This window comes from Papio anubis, chromosome 20 (assembly GCF_008728515.1).
Source record: "Papio anubis isolate 15944 chromosome 20, Panubis1.0, whole genome shotgun sequence".
Classification (NCBI taxonomy): Eukaryota; Metazoa; Chordata; class Mammalia; order Primates; family Cercopithecidae; genus Papio; species Papio anubis.
The window spans coordinates 3976971-3990417 of record NC_044995.1 but is presented as its reverse complement, the minus strand read 5'-3'; the positions used below and the strand labels follow the sequence as shown (position 1 = coordinate 3990417).

The following is a 13447-nucleotide window of genomic DNA, read 5'->3' as shown; positions in this document are numbered from 1 at the left end:
ACAGGATTTCACCATGTTGGCCAGGCTGGTCTCCTGATAAATATATATATTATATATAAATTTTATATATATATTATATATTATTATATATAATACAAATAATATATAATTTTATATATTATGTATTATATATAATAATATATCATAATGTACAATATATTTCTTAGTAAATATGAAATATATTATATTTATAACATACATGTTATCTATATAATAAAATATTTTATTGTACATTTAATGAGTAAATAAATAATATATATTTTATGTATTTATATATTTTGTGTGTGTGTATATATATATTTATTGTGTATGTGTGTGTATGAGAGAGAGAGACAGGGTCTTGCTCTGTTGCCCAGGCTGGAGTGCAGTGGCACAATCCCGGCTCACTGCAACCTGGACTTCCCAGGCTCAAGTGATCCTCTCACTGTGGCTTCTGGAGTAGCTGGGATTATAGGTGCTCACCACCACACCTGGCTAATTTTTTTGTATTTTTGTTAGAGATAGGGTTTCTCTATGCTGCCCAGGCTGATTGCAGCCAAGCACAGTGGCTCATGCCTGTAATCCCAACACTTTGGGAGGCTGAGGTGGGAGGATCACTTGAGCTTAGGAATTCAAAACCAGCCTGGGCAACATGGCAAGACCCCATCACTACAAAAATAATTAGCTAAATAAAAATTTAAAAATAAAAAAGAAACCTCCACTGAGGCCCATGCGAAGCTTGCTACTATGGCTTCCTGTGGGGTCCAGGTGAGCGCTGCTGGCTCGGCTAATGAAACTCCCAAAATACCGGACAATGTGGGAGATTGGCTTTGGGGCGTACACCGCTTTGCCACTGATAGGAATGACTTCTGGAGGAACTTGATACTAAATTTGGGACTCTGCTGCCGGAGTTTGGCTGGCCAGGAACTGGAGTGACATCGACCTCATGGCACCTCAGCTGGGGGTATAGCCAAGTAGACAAATGGAATCCTGTGCTGAACCCGAATCTTCCAAAAAACAGCCTACAATCTGTGACCACCAGAAGATATGCCCTGATAGCAGCTGAAGTTTTATTCAGATGGGCACTTTTCTTCCCTCTCCCTGCCTAGTTTCCTTTTGTTCCTTGAGTCCACACAGAATTCCATTCTCTGGTCAGCAGACAGGCTTAAGCTAAAGTATTGCCTTTGTTCTATAAAGTTCTGTACATAGTTCCCAAGCTTCTGCAGGGGGTGATCTTTGCTCTTGTCCTGAGAAATAACAGTGCTGTTTTAACAAACATTTGAAATAAATACCGCACACACACACAAAAAATAAAAATTAAAAAAATTAAAAAATAAAAAAGAATGCATAAGACTATGTTTATTAGTGTCAATAAGCACTGACACATGTTGAGGACCTACTATGTGCTAGGGCCCTTAGCAGAAAGATTTTTATATAGGACCTGGGGGATTAGAGGTCAGTCTCTGACCACCCGAGTTCAAATCCCACCTCTGCCACTAAACCTCTGTATGACTTGGAGGACGCTATACTCTGTGTCAGTTTCCCTGTCTGTAAAATGATGTTAACAGTAGTGCTGGCCTCAGGGGGCTATTTGAAGATTAAATGCCAAGATATATGTGAAGCACCCAGAATAGCACCTGATCTGTGTCAGCACCCTGTGAGTGTGCACTGTTCTAAGTCTCATTTTACAAACTAGGAAAAAGAATCAGACAGGTTAAGTAACCGGCCTGAAGCCTCACTATAATTGCCTTCCTCTTGTGCCACGATCCCCCACATTCTTCCAACCAGGATCCACCCAGAGTAATAATACAGCCTTTCATGGATTTGAAGATCCAGGATTTCTCCCCATTTTCTACATTGGGGGTATTCTAACCCCTAATGGCAATTGTGCTGTAAATAACGACAGTCATGGTATGTGAAAGCTAAGATACCAGTGTGATGAAAAAGTTCTGGACCAGGTGCGGTGGCTCACACCTGTAATCCCAGCACTTTGGGAGGCCGAGGCAGGAGGATCACTTGAGGCCAGGAGTTCAAGACCAGCTTGGCCAACATGGTGAAACCCCATCTCTACTAAAAAAAAAATTAAAAAATTAGCCGGGTGTGGTGGTGGGAGTCTGTCATCCAGCTACGCAGAAAGCTGAGGCAGGAGAACTGCTTGAACTCCGGAGGCAGAGCTTGCAATGAGCAGAGATCGTGCCACTGCACTCCACCTGGGTGACAGAGCAAGACTCCGTCTCAAAAAAAAGAAAAGAAAAAGTTCTGGAGCTGTATAATGGTGACGGTTGCACAACATCGTGAAATGTACGTAGTGCCACTGAACTGTATGCTTTAAATGACTTAAATGGTAAATTTAGTTTTTTAACCACAATATTTACCACAATTTTTTAAATCAGTGATGTTGAGATTGAGGGAAATACGGTAATAATAGAAGAAATATAGTAATAAATAGCCAAAGTGAAGGAACACAGCCAAGTTGCAGACCATCCCGGACGCCCTTACCCTCCTCGCCTGCCCTGACCCCAACTAGTGCCCCAGTCCCCCCTCCCCCCACACCCCACCATCCACCAGGGCTCCAGGGCCCCACGTGCAATTGCACGCCCAGGTGCCCGGGCTCCCGGAGCCCCTCACTATCTAGCCCAGGAACGCCCCGGGTCTGACACCTTCTCTTCGCTTCTCCGCAGGGGACATCATCGTGCAGGCGCCCACCCAGGTGCCCGGCTTCTTGGGTGACTCCGTGACGCTGCCCTGCTACCTACAGGTGCCCGGCATGGAGGAGACTCACGTGTCACAGCTGACTTGGTCGCGGCATGGTGAATCCGGCAGCATGGCCGTCTTCCACCAAACGCAGGGCCCCAACTATTCGGAGCCCAAACGGCTGGAATTCGTGGCCGCCAGACTGGGCACAGAACTGCGGGATGCCTCACTGAGGATGTTCGGGTTGCGCGTCGAGGATGAAGGCAACTACACCTGCCTGTTCGTCACGTTCCCACAGGGCAGCAGGAGCGTGGATATCTGGCTCCGAGTGCTTGGTGAGCAGGGGCTTTGGGGAGGCTGAATGAAAGGTGGAGACTTGGTGGGAGGATCAGGGAAGTCAGCAAAGAGTGGGGAGGCCTGGGAGGGAGGGGGATTCCCTCCACAGCAGATTCCCTGGGGACAAAAGGAGGGGCAGCGCAATGATGGGGGTGGAGTGGGGGGAGGCACATGGGGGGAGAGGCTGCAGGGCAGGAAGGGAGCAGAGATCCCCTGGAGTAAGGACCCCCAAGCCTCGGGTTAGAAGGCCCTTAGGGAGAGGGAGGTGTGTATTGGAAAGGGAGCTGGGAGGGGACCCAAAAGGAAGGGAGGAGGCCTGGGTGGCCTCTTCTGGGCCCCTCCTTTCCTCATTTGTAAAAGGGTTGGTGACAATAGTATCACCCTTGGAAAGCTGTCCTGAGTGTCCCAGTGCAGCCTTAGAGCTTCACCTCTGGCCCATGTGAGCCCCTTAGAGCTGTCAGTTACTGTTACTTTATTTGGTGAAAAAGGAGAAAGTTGAAACAGACAGACAGGAAAGCAAGGATCCTGATACCCAAAAGAGGAGGGGATCTGCGTTCATTTTCATGAGCTCCATGAGGCCCTCCTCTTAGAACTTGAGCAAGAAGTCTCTGTGCCTCAGTTTCCTCATCTGTGGGATGGGGATCACCATGAGGATTCAAGAAAACTGACCCTGTTTTTTTTTGAGCCAGAGTTTAGCTCTGTCGCCCAGGCTGGAGTGCAGTGGTGTGGTCACAGCAGGTCCTCACTGCAGCCTGGAACTCCTGCGCTCAAGGGATGTTCCTACCCTCCTGTAGCTGGAATTACAGGAATGTGCCACCACGCCCAACTTGTTTTTGTTTTGTTTTGTTTGGTTTTTTTAAGCTTATGTGCCAAGAACTATTCCAGGCCTGTGCATGAGAAACTCATGAAATGTCAAGGGCTTGGAACTGTGCCTGGCACACAACACCCGACCACAGGCAGCTCTTGTTGCTCCAGCAAGCCTGGGATTCCAGGTATCATGGTTTAGGATGAGGGTAAAACAGAAACAGCAAGTCAAGTTAAGGAGAAATCTTCGGTAAATAATACAGGTAATGATGGGGAAGCAAGTTCCAGGTTTGGAAATCACCAGGATGATGATTAAGAGATGGTCAAGGTAGTTTTGGAGTCAGACAGACCTTATGTGAAAGCCTAGCTCTGCTGCTTACAGCTGTGTCACCGTGGGCAAGTCACTTCCCTTCTCAACTTCAGGGCTCAGGCTTCCTCTCCTCCACTGAGCCCCAGACTAGGATAACCCCCTTTGGGTTTCCCCTTCCCAGCCCTGCCCTCTCCGAGTCATCAGTGCCTAGGAAAGAGTCTGTCTGCCCCCTTGGACTGTACCCATGAGGGCAGAACCAGGGCTATTTTGGTCACTGCTGGGCCCCAGCACTTTCCAGCAAACAGTATTTATGGAGCACTTACTATGTGCCATTCTGAGAGCTTTACCTGCATATTCTCATTGCCTATGGTGCCATCACTACCCCTGTCGACAGACAAGGAAACTGAGGCACAGACTTGCCCAAGACCACCCAGCTGCTCAGGGACACAGCAGGGGTTTAAACCATGCCATCCTGTATCCTTTTTTTTTTTTTCTTTTTCTTTTTTTGAGACAGATTCTCGCTCTGTTGCCCAGGCTGGAGAGCAGTGACAATCTCAGCTCACTGCAACCTCCACCTCTCAAGTTCAAGCAGTTCTCCGGCCTCAGCCTCCCAAGTAACTGGGATTACTGGTGTGTGCCACCACACCCTGGCTCATTTTTAGTAGAGACAGTTTCCCCTGGTCAGGCTGGTCTCGAACTCCTGACCTCAAGCGATCCACCAACCTCAGCCTCCCAAAGTTCTGGGATTATAGGCATGAGCCACCCCACCCAGCCACCATGCCATCCTGTACCCTTAATGAATGCCTCCTTCTACCACGGAGGGGTTCATTGAATGACCTGTTGCTTTTGCTCCTCTTCCCAGCCAAGCCCCAGAACACAGCTGAGGTTCAGAAGGTCCAGCTCACTGGAAAGCCGGTGCCCGTGGCCCGCTGCGTCTCCACAGGGGGTCGCCCGCCGGCCCACATCACCTGGCACTCAGACCTGGGCGGGATGCCCAATACCAGCCAGGCGCCAGGGTTCCTGTCTGGCACAGTCACTGTCACCAGCCTCTGGATTTTGGTGCCCTCAAGCCAGGTGGACGGCAAGAGTGTGACCTGCAAGGTGGAGCACGAGAGCTTTGAGAAGCCTCAGCTGCTGACTGTGAACCTCACCGTCTACTGTGAGTGTGCCCAAGTCAGTGACGGCAAGATCCCCTGCCAGGCTGCCCCCACCACTGTCTACACTGACTCCCCAAGGCACTGTAGGCATTGCTTCCTTCATCTGCACTGGCTCCCCTGACTCCTGTCTACACGACCCACCTCCATTGTCTGCACCAGCTCGCCTGGGCCATAAACAGCACTGTCCCTATTGCCTACACCAATTTACTCGGGCCATAGTCAATGCTGGTACCCAGATTGTCTGCCCTGGCTCCTCTAGCCACTGTCTGCACGGATACCCCACACTCTGTTGACTCCCTTGAGCACAGTCTACACTGCCCCCAAACTGCCTACACCTGCTTCCCCAGGCAACTATCCACAATAACTTTCCCCACATTGCTACACTGGTTCTCCTGGCCACAATCAGCACTGCCGCCCTTCTTGTCTACACCCACTCCCTTGTCCATTTCTTTCTTTCTTTCTTTTTTTTTTTTGAAATAAGTCTCACTCTGTCACCCAGGCTGAATACAGTGGCACAGTCTCGGCTCATTGTAACCTCTGCCTCCCAAGTTCAGGTGGTTCTCCTACCTCAGCCTCCCAAATAGCTGGGATTACAGGTACATGCCACCACACCTGTCTAATTTTTGTATTTCTAATAGAGACAAGGTTTCACCATGTTGGCCAGGCTGTTCTCAAACTCCTGACCTCAGGTGATCTGCCTGCCTCGGCCTCCCAAAGTGTGCTGGAATTACAGGCATGAGCCACCATGCCCGGCCTTTTTTTTTTTTTTCCTTTGGACAGGGTCTCACTCTGTCACCCAGGCATGAGCATGGCTCCTACAGCCTCAACCTTCCAGGCTCAAGTGATCCTCCCCCCTCAGCCTCCCAAGTAACTGGGACTACAGGTACAGCCACCATGCCCAGCTAATTTTACAATTTTTTGTAGAGAGAGTTTTGCTATGTTGCCCAGGCTGGTCTCAAACTCCTAGGCTCAAGTGATCCTCCCGCCCCAGTCTCCCGAAGTGCTGAGATTACAGGCGTGAGCCACTGCACCTGGCCTCTTGTCCATTTTCCACACTGCCTTACCATTGTCTACATTGGCTCTTCTGGGCCACAGACAGCATTATCCCCATTGTCTACACCAGCTATTTCAGCCGTCAGCTGTGGGGTGTTTTCACTGTCTCACATGGTGTCTACACTGGCTCCTGTGACCGCTGTCTACATAAACACCCCACTTTTTCTACACTGGTTCTCCTAGGCACTCTCTAAAGTGCCCCTCGACACTGTCTACACTGACTCCCTGGAGAACTGTCTGCATTCACCTCCCAAATTGTATCGACCAGTTCCCCTGAGCCACGATCGACCATCTCTGCCGGGTGCTGGCTGCATTGATCTTCCCACGTTGTTTGTGCTGGCTCCCCTCAGCAGTGTCTGCAGAGTCCCCCAGTGTAGTCTCCATGCTCCTCTGCCCAATGTTGTCTACACTGGCTCACTTACAGGCTGTTGAGTCTCGTCCCACATCACCACACTGGCCTCCTTGTGTTCTGTCTGCACGGCCCCTGACAGCATCTGTCCTGGTTCTCCTGCACAGCATTACCTCCAGCAGCTCCCTCATGGCGTCATCGACATTGACAACCACACATTTATCTCCACTGACAGCCCCAGGGACTCTCTAACCAGTGCTGTCTAACAGAAATAGCACACAAGCTGCATATAGGATTTTTAATTCTCCAGCAGCCACCCCATTAAAAAGTTAAAAGAAAGAGACCAGGCACGGTGGCTCACGCCAGCACTTTGGGAGGCTGAGGCAGGTGGCTCACCTGAGGTCAGGCATTCCAGACCAGCCTGACCTCAAGTGAGCCACCTGCCTCAGCTAATTTTTGTATTTGTAGCAGAGACGGGGTTTCACCATGTTGGCCAGGCTGGTCTCAAAAAATGCAAAAATTAGCCAGGCATGGTGACAGGTGCCTATAATCCCAGCTACTCGGGAGGCTGAGGCAGGAGAATTGCTAGAACCTGGGAGGCCGAGGTTGCAGTGAGCAAGATCGCGCCATTGCACTCCAGCCTGGGTAACAGAGCAAGACTCTGTCTCAAAATCAAAAAAAGAAAAGAAAGAGATGAAATGTATTTGTTTATTTATTTATCTATTTATTTATTTGAGGCGGGGTCTTACTGTGTCACCCAGACTGGAGTGCGGTGGCACAGCTCACTGCAGGCTCAATCTCTTGGTCTTAATTGATCCTCCCACCTCAGCCTCAGTCTCCTCAGTAGCTGGGACTACAGGCATGTGACACCATGCCCAGCTAATTTTTGTGTGTGTGTGTGTGTGTGTGTGTGTGTGTGACGGAGTCTTGCTCTGTCACCTAGGCTAGAGTGCAGTGGCGTGATCTCGGCTCACTGCAGCCTCCGCCTCTCAGGTTCAAGCGATTCTCCTGCCTCGGCCTCCTGAATAGCTGAGATTACAAGCCCTGGCTACAGTGCCCAGCTAATTTTTGTATTTGTAGCAGAGATGGGGTTTCACCACGTTGGCCAGGCTGGTCTTAAACTCCTGACCTCATGATCCACCCACCTTGGCCTCCCAAAATGCTGGGATTACAGACATGAGTCACCACACCCAGCCTATTTTTATTTTTTATAGAGACAGGATCTCCCTATGTTGCCCAGGTTGGTCTCAAACTCCTAGGCTCAAGCGATCCTCCTGCCTCAACCTCCCAAGGTACTGGGATTATAGGCATGAGCCTGGCCAAAGTTAATTTTAATAATTGCCCAATATACCCAAAATATTATTTCAACTTGTAATTGTTTTTTTTAATTATTCTTGAGATCTTTCCCATTTATTTTGCCCTAGTAAAGCCTTTGAAATCTGGTGTGTATTTCAGCCTGGCTATATTTCGCGTGCTCAATGGTCACATGTGGCCAGTAGGTGCCACATTGGACAGCGCAGATCTAGACTAAGCTCCCACATTGTCTACACTGGCTCATCCAAATACTGTCTACACACACACACACACAGGGCCTGTCTTAATTTCACCAGCTCCTGCCCCCACCACTACATTTTCAACACTGGCCTGACAATGTAGCATCTACTGTAATATTCCAATATCCTGTCTACACTGAGCCCATCAGTAATATCCACACAAGCTCTTCTAGGCATCATTCATACTGTTCCTCCCATCATTGTCTATACTGTCTGCTCCCCACTGACCAGAGTGGTGCACAGATTTCCTCAGGTACTGTCTATCCTGGAGTCCCTCAACACTGTCACTGGGTCTGGCTGAGGAGAGATCTACACACTGTCTACCCTGCCCCCGAAACCCTGTGTCCCATTGGCCTGCCCCTGAGGACATTGAAATCACATCTGGGATGGCTGAGCAGCAGCCTAGAGCAGGAGTTATCCAGGACTCTTTCCACTTGGGACTTGTGAACCTTGAATACACTGCGGTGTGTTATGAGTGGTCGTGCCACAGGTGAGAAAAGGGAGGAGGCCTTTCATAGGACACCCAAGACATGCCTGGTCCACGGACCTTGGGGGAAAGCTAGTGGAGAAAAGCAGGTCCTCAAGCCTCTCCATGTTGCCCAGTGACCACAGACTCCCCAGGCTTCTGCTCTCTAGGCACCCCATCCTAGACTCCTCCTAGGCCTCTCCAGCTCCCACTGTTTTCCAAATATCCCAGGCCTTTTCCTGCAGTGATGTGAATCCCACACGTAGCCCTCAGCTCCCAAAGTCTCCTGTCTCTGAACCTCTGTGTCCATTTCCTGCAGACCCCAGAGGTATCCATCTCTGTGGCTATGATAACAACTGGTACCTCAGCCAGAATGGGGCCACCCTGACCTTAGCGGCTGCTTGGCAGCAGAAACCCACAGGCTACAGCTGGAGCCTGCGTGAGTCCTGGGTTTCGGGAGGAGGGGCTGGGAGTGTGGTTGTGGGTCTGAGGAGGAGGGCTGGAGAGCCTGGACTCCTGGGACTGAGGGAGGAGGCTGAGCCTGAACCCTGGGTCTGAGGGAGGAGGCTGAGGCCTGGAATCCTGGTCTAAGAGAGAGCAGGGGATTCAGAAAAAGAAAAAAGAGGAGGTTGACTTCAGGGTCCCCAATGGGGGACATCTCTGTTTTGAAACATCTCTGTTTTCCAGTTCAGGCGTTTAGCAGGTGGTTTAATCCTGGCTGGTGGATGCACCTGCTCTTGCAGGTGTGCCTGCTCTGTGCTCGATGCTTCCCCAATCCCACGTGACCCCATGCTGTGCAGAGTCAGCAGCTGTTGTCATGCAGGTTAAAGACCAGCCACGAGAGGCAGAAGCCCTTGAATCAGCCCTGGCTCCAAGCTGGTCCTCGCCTCTTGTGTTAAACTTGTCTAACCTGCAGGCATAATTTCTAAACTTTCTTAAAACGACCTGAAGTTTTTTTTTTTTTGAGACTGAGTCTGTCTGTGGCCAGGCTGGAGTGTGGTGGCGGATCTCCCAGCTCACTGCAAGCTCAGATCTCTCCCAGGTTCTACGCCATTCTCCTGCCTCAGCCTCCCGAGTAGCTGGGACCGGCGCCGCCCGCCAGCCCGGCTAGTTTTGTATTTTAGTAGGGCGGGGTTTCACCGTGTTAGCCAGGATGGTCTCGATCTCCTGACCTGCGTGTCCCGCGACCACCGGCCTCCCAAGTGCTGGGATTACAGGCAGGCCACAGCGCCCGGCCAAAAAAAATTTTTTTAAGAATAGAGACAGGATCTCACTATGTTGCCCAGGCTGGTCTTGAACTCCTGTACTCAAGCAGTCCTCTCGCCTGGGCCTCCCAAAGGGCAGGGAAGGGATTCCAACATATGTGGATGACATCAGTTATTTAACCAGTCCCCAGTAGAGGACACAGATGTCATTTTCCATTTTCAACTCTGCATATGCCATGGTGGTGACCATCCCAGTGAGTCACTCAGCAGTTAATCAGTGAGAATTGGTCAAAGGTTTTCGATTGATGGTGCACTACTGTCCTGCCTCAAAGTGCCACAATTCAGGCTCTTGATCCGGATGGCTGCGTTTGCATCCCAGCTCTGCAGAGTGCCCAAAGCCCGATGCTTCCATCTCCTCCACCTCTGTTCATTAAACCAGTATTCCTTGACTGCTTACTGTAGTAAGTAAGCCAGGTACAACTAACCGACGTACGCGGGTCAATAAAACAGACCAAATTTCTTCCCCATATGGAGCTTCCATTCTAATGGTGAAAGAAACAAGAAGCAAGATAAAGTCATGAGGTGTGTAGTGTGTGCGCAATGGTGATAAATACCGTGGAAAAGATAAAGCAGAGAAGGGAATGGGACTGGGTGCCATGGCTCATGCCTGTAATCCCAGCAGTTTGGGAGGCAGAGATGGGAGGATCACTTGAGGCTAGGAGTTCGAGGCTAGGAGTTTGAGACCAGCCTGGCCAACATGGCAAAACCCCATCTCTACCAAAAAACATACAAAAATTGGCCGGGTGTGGTGGCATGCACCTGTAGTCCCAGCTACTCAGGAGGCTGAGGTGGGGAGATTCTGTGCAACCAGAAGATGGAGGTTGCAGTGAGCCAAGATGGGGTCACTGCACTCCAGCCTGGGTGACAGAGTAAGACCCTGCCTCAAAAAAAAAAAAATAAGAAAATAGAGAAGGGGATGGGAAGGGTGATCATCGCAGTTGAAATAGGGTGGCCAAGTGAGGTGTTACTAAGGTGACATCCCAGCAGAGGCCTGAAGGAGATGAGGGTGAGCTCTGCGGGTACCTGGGGGGAAAGCATTCGGGCAGAGGGAACAGCATGGGCAAACCCATTTCTATCCATCCTGCATAAGCAAACACACCGGACACCTAACTGGAGAGTTTGAGGACCAACAAGGAGGCCACTGTGGATGCAGAGGCTGAAGCAAAGGGGAGAGTAATGGAAAACGTGGGCAGAGGTAGCAGGGACCAGATCACGTGGGGCCTGTGACAGGAGAAGACTTCTGTTGAACTCTGAGTCAGGCTGAGCCGCCAGAGGGTACTGAGCTGAGGGATGGGAACTGACTTAGGGTTCACAGGCGACCTCTGGTGGCCATGTGGGGAAAGATGAGGGGCGAGGGCAGAAACAGAGCCCAGTGTGGAGGCGGCTGCTGGGGGCCCGGATGCACCGCGCCAGAGCAGGGAGGTGGCCCTGGAAGCCCTGAGGAGCGGTGGGATTCTGGGTAGATCTTAAGGCGGGGCCGACAGGATTGGCTAATGGGTTGGGTGTGGGCATGAGAGGAAGGGAAGAGTTGGGGGGCCTCCAGAGTTGCTCTCCGCTTATGCCATAGAGGGTGTGAGGGTTCCTGGCACGCAGTGAGTGCTCAATCACTGTCACTCCGGACCTGCAGCAGAGGCCACCTCCTCACCTTTCTGTCGCTCCCAGGACCATGGGTCCCCTGCCACCCTTCGCTGTGGCCCAGGGCGCCCAGCTCCTGATCCGTCCTGTGGACAAACCAATCAACACAACTTTCATCTGCAACGTCACCAATGCCCTAGGAGCTCGCCAGGCAGAACTGACCGTCCAGGTCAAAGGTGAGGAACTCCCTGGGTCGGGAGAACAGGGACCAAAGGAAGAGGTCAAGGCAGGGTTCCCTCTCCAGTGCTCTCTGGCTCCCATCCTTCTCCTAAGCCTTCTCACAAAAGGACCAGTGGGGCCAGTTGTACTCCCCTGTTAACTCCATACCTATACCACTGGTACCGTTGTTCAGCTGCCTGAATACACTCCCTCCATACACACAGGTTGGGATAGATGTGGAATCCCTCTCTCTCAGGGACTCAGGCCTTTCCAAATGTATTAGGCAGACCTCTATCAATTGCAATTGACAGAAACACAAAGTAGTCTAAACAAAAAAACAACACAGGACTTTATTGAAAATTCACCTTCAGTTTATGGTTAGACCCAGGGGCTCCAACCATGTAACCTAGGAACTTTTATTTTATACATCCCTTGTCTCTGCTTTTTGTTATACTGGCTTTATTCTCAGGCAGGCTTTGAAGCAAGATGGCCCTCAGCAGCATCAGGCTCACATCCTACCACAATAGCAACAGCAGGAGAAAAAAACACACCACTTTCAATAACTGTAGCCAAAGTCCCAGGGCTGGCGCTCATTGGCCCAGCTTAGGCCACAGCCCACCTATGAACCAATCATAGCAGCCAGGGAGAATGGAATATTCTGATTGGCCAGGCCTGTGTCAAAGTCCCATTCTAGGAACCAGAGGTTGGGATCCAGTCCACCTGAATTAAATAGACTGAGGCAGGTGGAGTGGCGGCTCCCCAAGGAAATTCGAGATGCCATTTCAAGAATGAGGGATAAACCCCCAAGAGTTTTCTTACCTAAATACCTGTTTCCTTGTCTTTCAGAGGGACCTCCCAGTGAGCACTCAGGCATGTCCAGTAACATCATCATCTTCCTGATTCTGGGAATCGTGATTCTTCTGACCCTCCTGGGGATCGGGCTTTATTTCTATCGGTCCAGATATTCCTGTGAGTTCCTTTGGCACCATCATCTGTCTCCCTCGAGTGAGCATCACCAGAGCTGCCATAATTGAGCACCTACTATGTGCTGGGCTCTGTGCTGAGTCCTTCCCATGTGCTTCTCACTGAATCATCACCCCACTGCCATGAGGTTTACCCCATTTGACCGATGACGGTGCAGAGCCAGGGAGTCTCATTCACTGGTTCATTGATTACATTTACAAATCTTATTTACAGAGTGGGAGAAGAGCATATAGGGCCTTAAGGCTGTGGTAGGGACTTTGGAATTTAATTCAGGTGATGTGGGAGTCCCTGCCAGATGGATAGAGGGTGAAATAATGCCTAACCCCTCAGCCTTACTCCATCTGCCTTGTTCAGGAGTGACTCCTAGGAGAAGTTGGCAGGAACTGGCACCTCTGATCCTCAGCTCTAAAAGGGTCTGATGCTGTCACACCTCGAGATTTGCACAGGCTGTTCCCCTGCCTGGAGCACCCTCCCATGGCTCCTTCTGGAGAAGTGCGCCAGCTAATTCTGTAATCAAAGGAGCGATACTTTGCTGAGCACCGTCTACGTGCCACTTTGTGTGTGTAACCCCCTTGATTTCAATTTCTAATTTTTTTTATTATTTATATATTTATTTATTTTTGAGATAGGCTCTCTGTCTGTCGCCCAGGCTGGAGTGCAGTGGCGCCATCTTGGCTCACTGTAGCCTCCACCTCCCAGGTTC

At 50.5% G+C, this 13447-nt stretch overlaps 1 protein-coding gene and 1 pseudogene across 2 annotated transcripts; both read left to right on the top strand.

Moving 5' to 3' along the window:
- The first annotated feature begins 617 nt into the window (after positions 1 to 617).
- LOC108583293 lies at positions 618 to 1279 on the top strand (annotated as a pseudogene). Its single transcript, XR_001897756.3, has one exon. The product of XR_001897756.3 is annotated as a mitochondrial import receptor subunit TOM6 homolog pseudogene (transcript).
- Positions 1280 to 2631: 1352 nt separating this feature from the next.
- On the top strand, positions 2632 to 12964 carry PVR (PVR cell adhesion molecule). Its single transcript, XM_031659169.1, has 5 exons — positions 2632 to 3008; positions 4986 to 5282; positions 9021 to 9138; positions 11629 to 11777; positions 12607 to 12964. The coding sequence occupies exons 1-5, from the start codon at positions 2747 to 2749 to the stop codon at positions 12792 to 12794; spliced, it is 1014 nt and encodes a 337-aa protein (XP_031515029.1). The 5' UTR covers positions 2632 to 2746; the 3' UTR covers positions 12795 to 12964.
- The last annotated feature ends 483 nt before the right edge of the window (positions 12965 to 13447 follow it).

Coding starts and splice junctions, on each gene's coding strand:
- PVR (XM_031659169.1), top strand. CDS start 2,747: ATGGAGGAGACTCACGTGTCACAGCTGACTTGGTCGCGGCATGGTGAA. Junction 5,283..9,020: donor TGTGAACCTCACCGTCTACT/GTGAGTGTGCCC, acceptor CATTTCCTGCAG/ACCCCAGAGGTATCCATCTC. Junction 11,778..12,606: donor ACTGACCGTCCAGGTCAAAG/GTGAGGAACTCC, acceptor CTTGTCTTTCAG/AGGGACCTCCCAGTGAGCAC.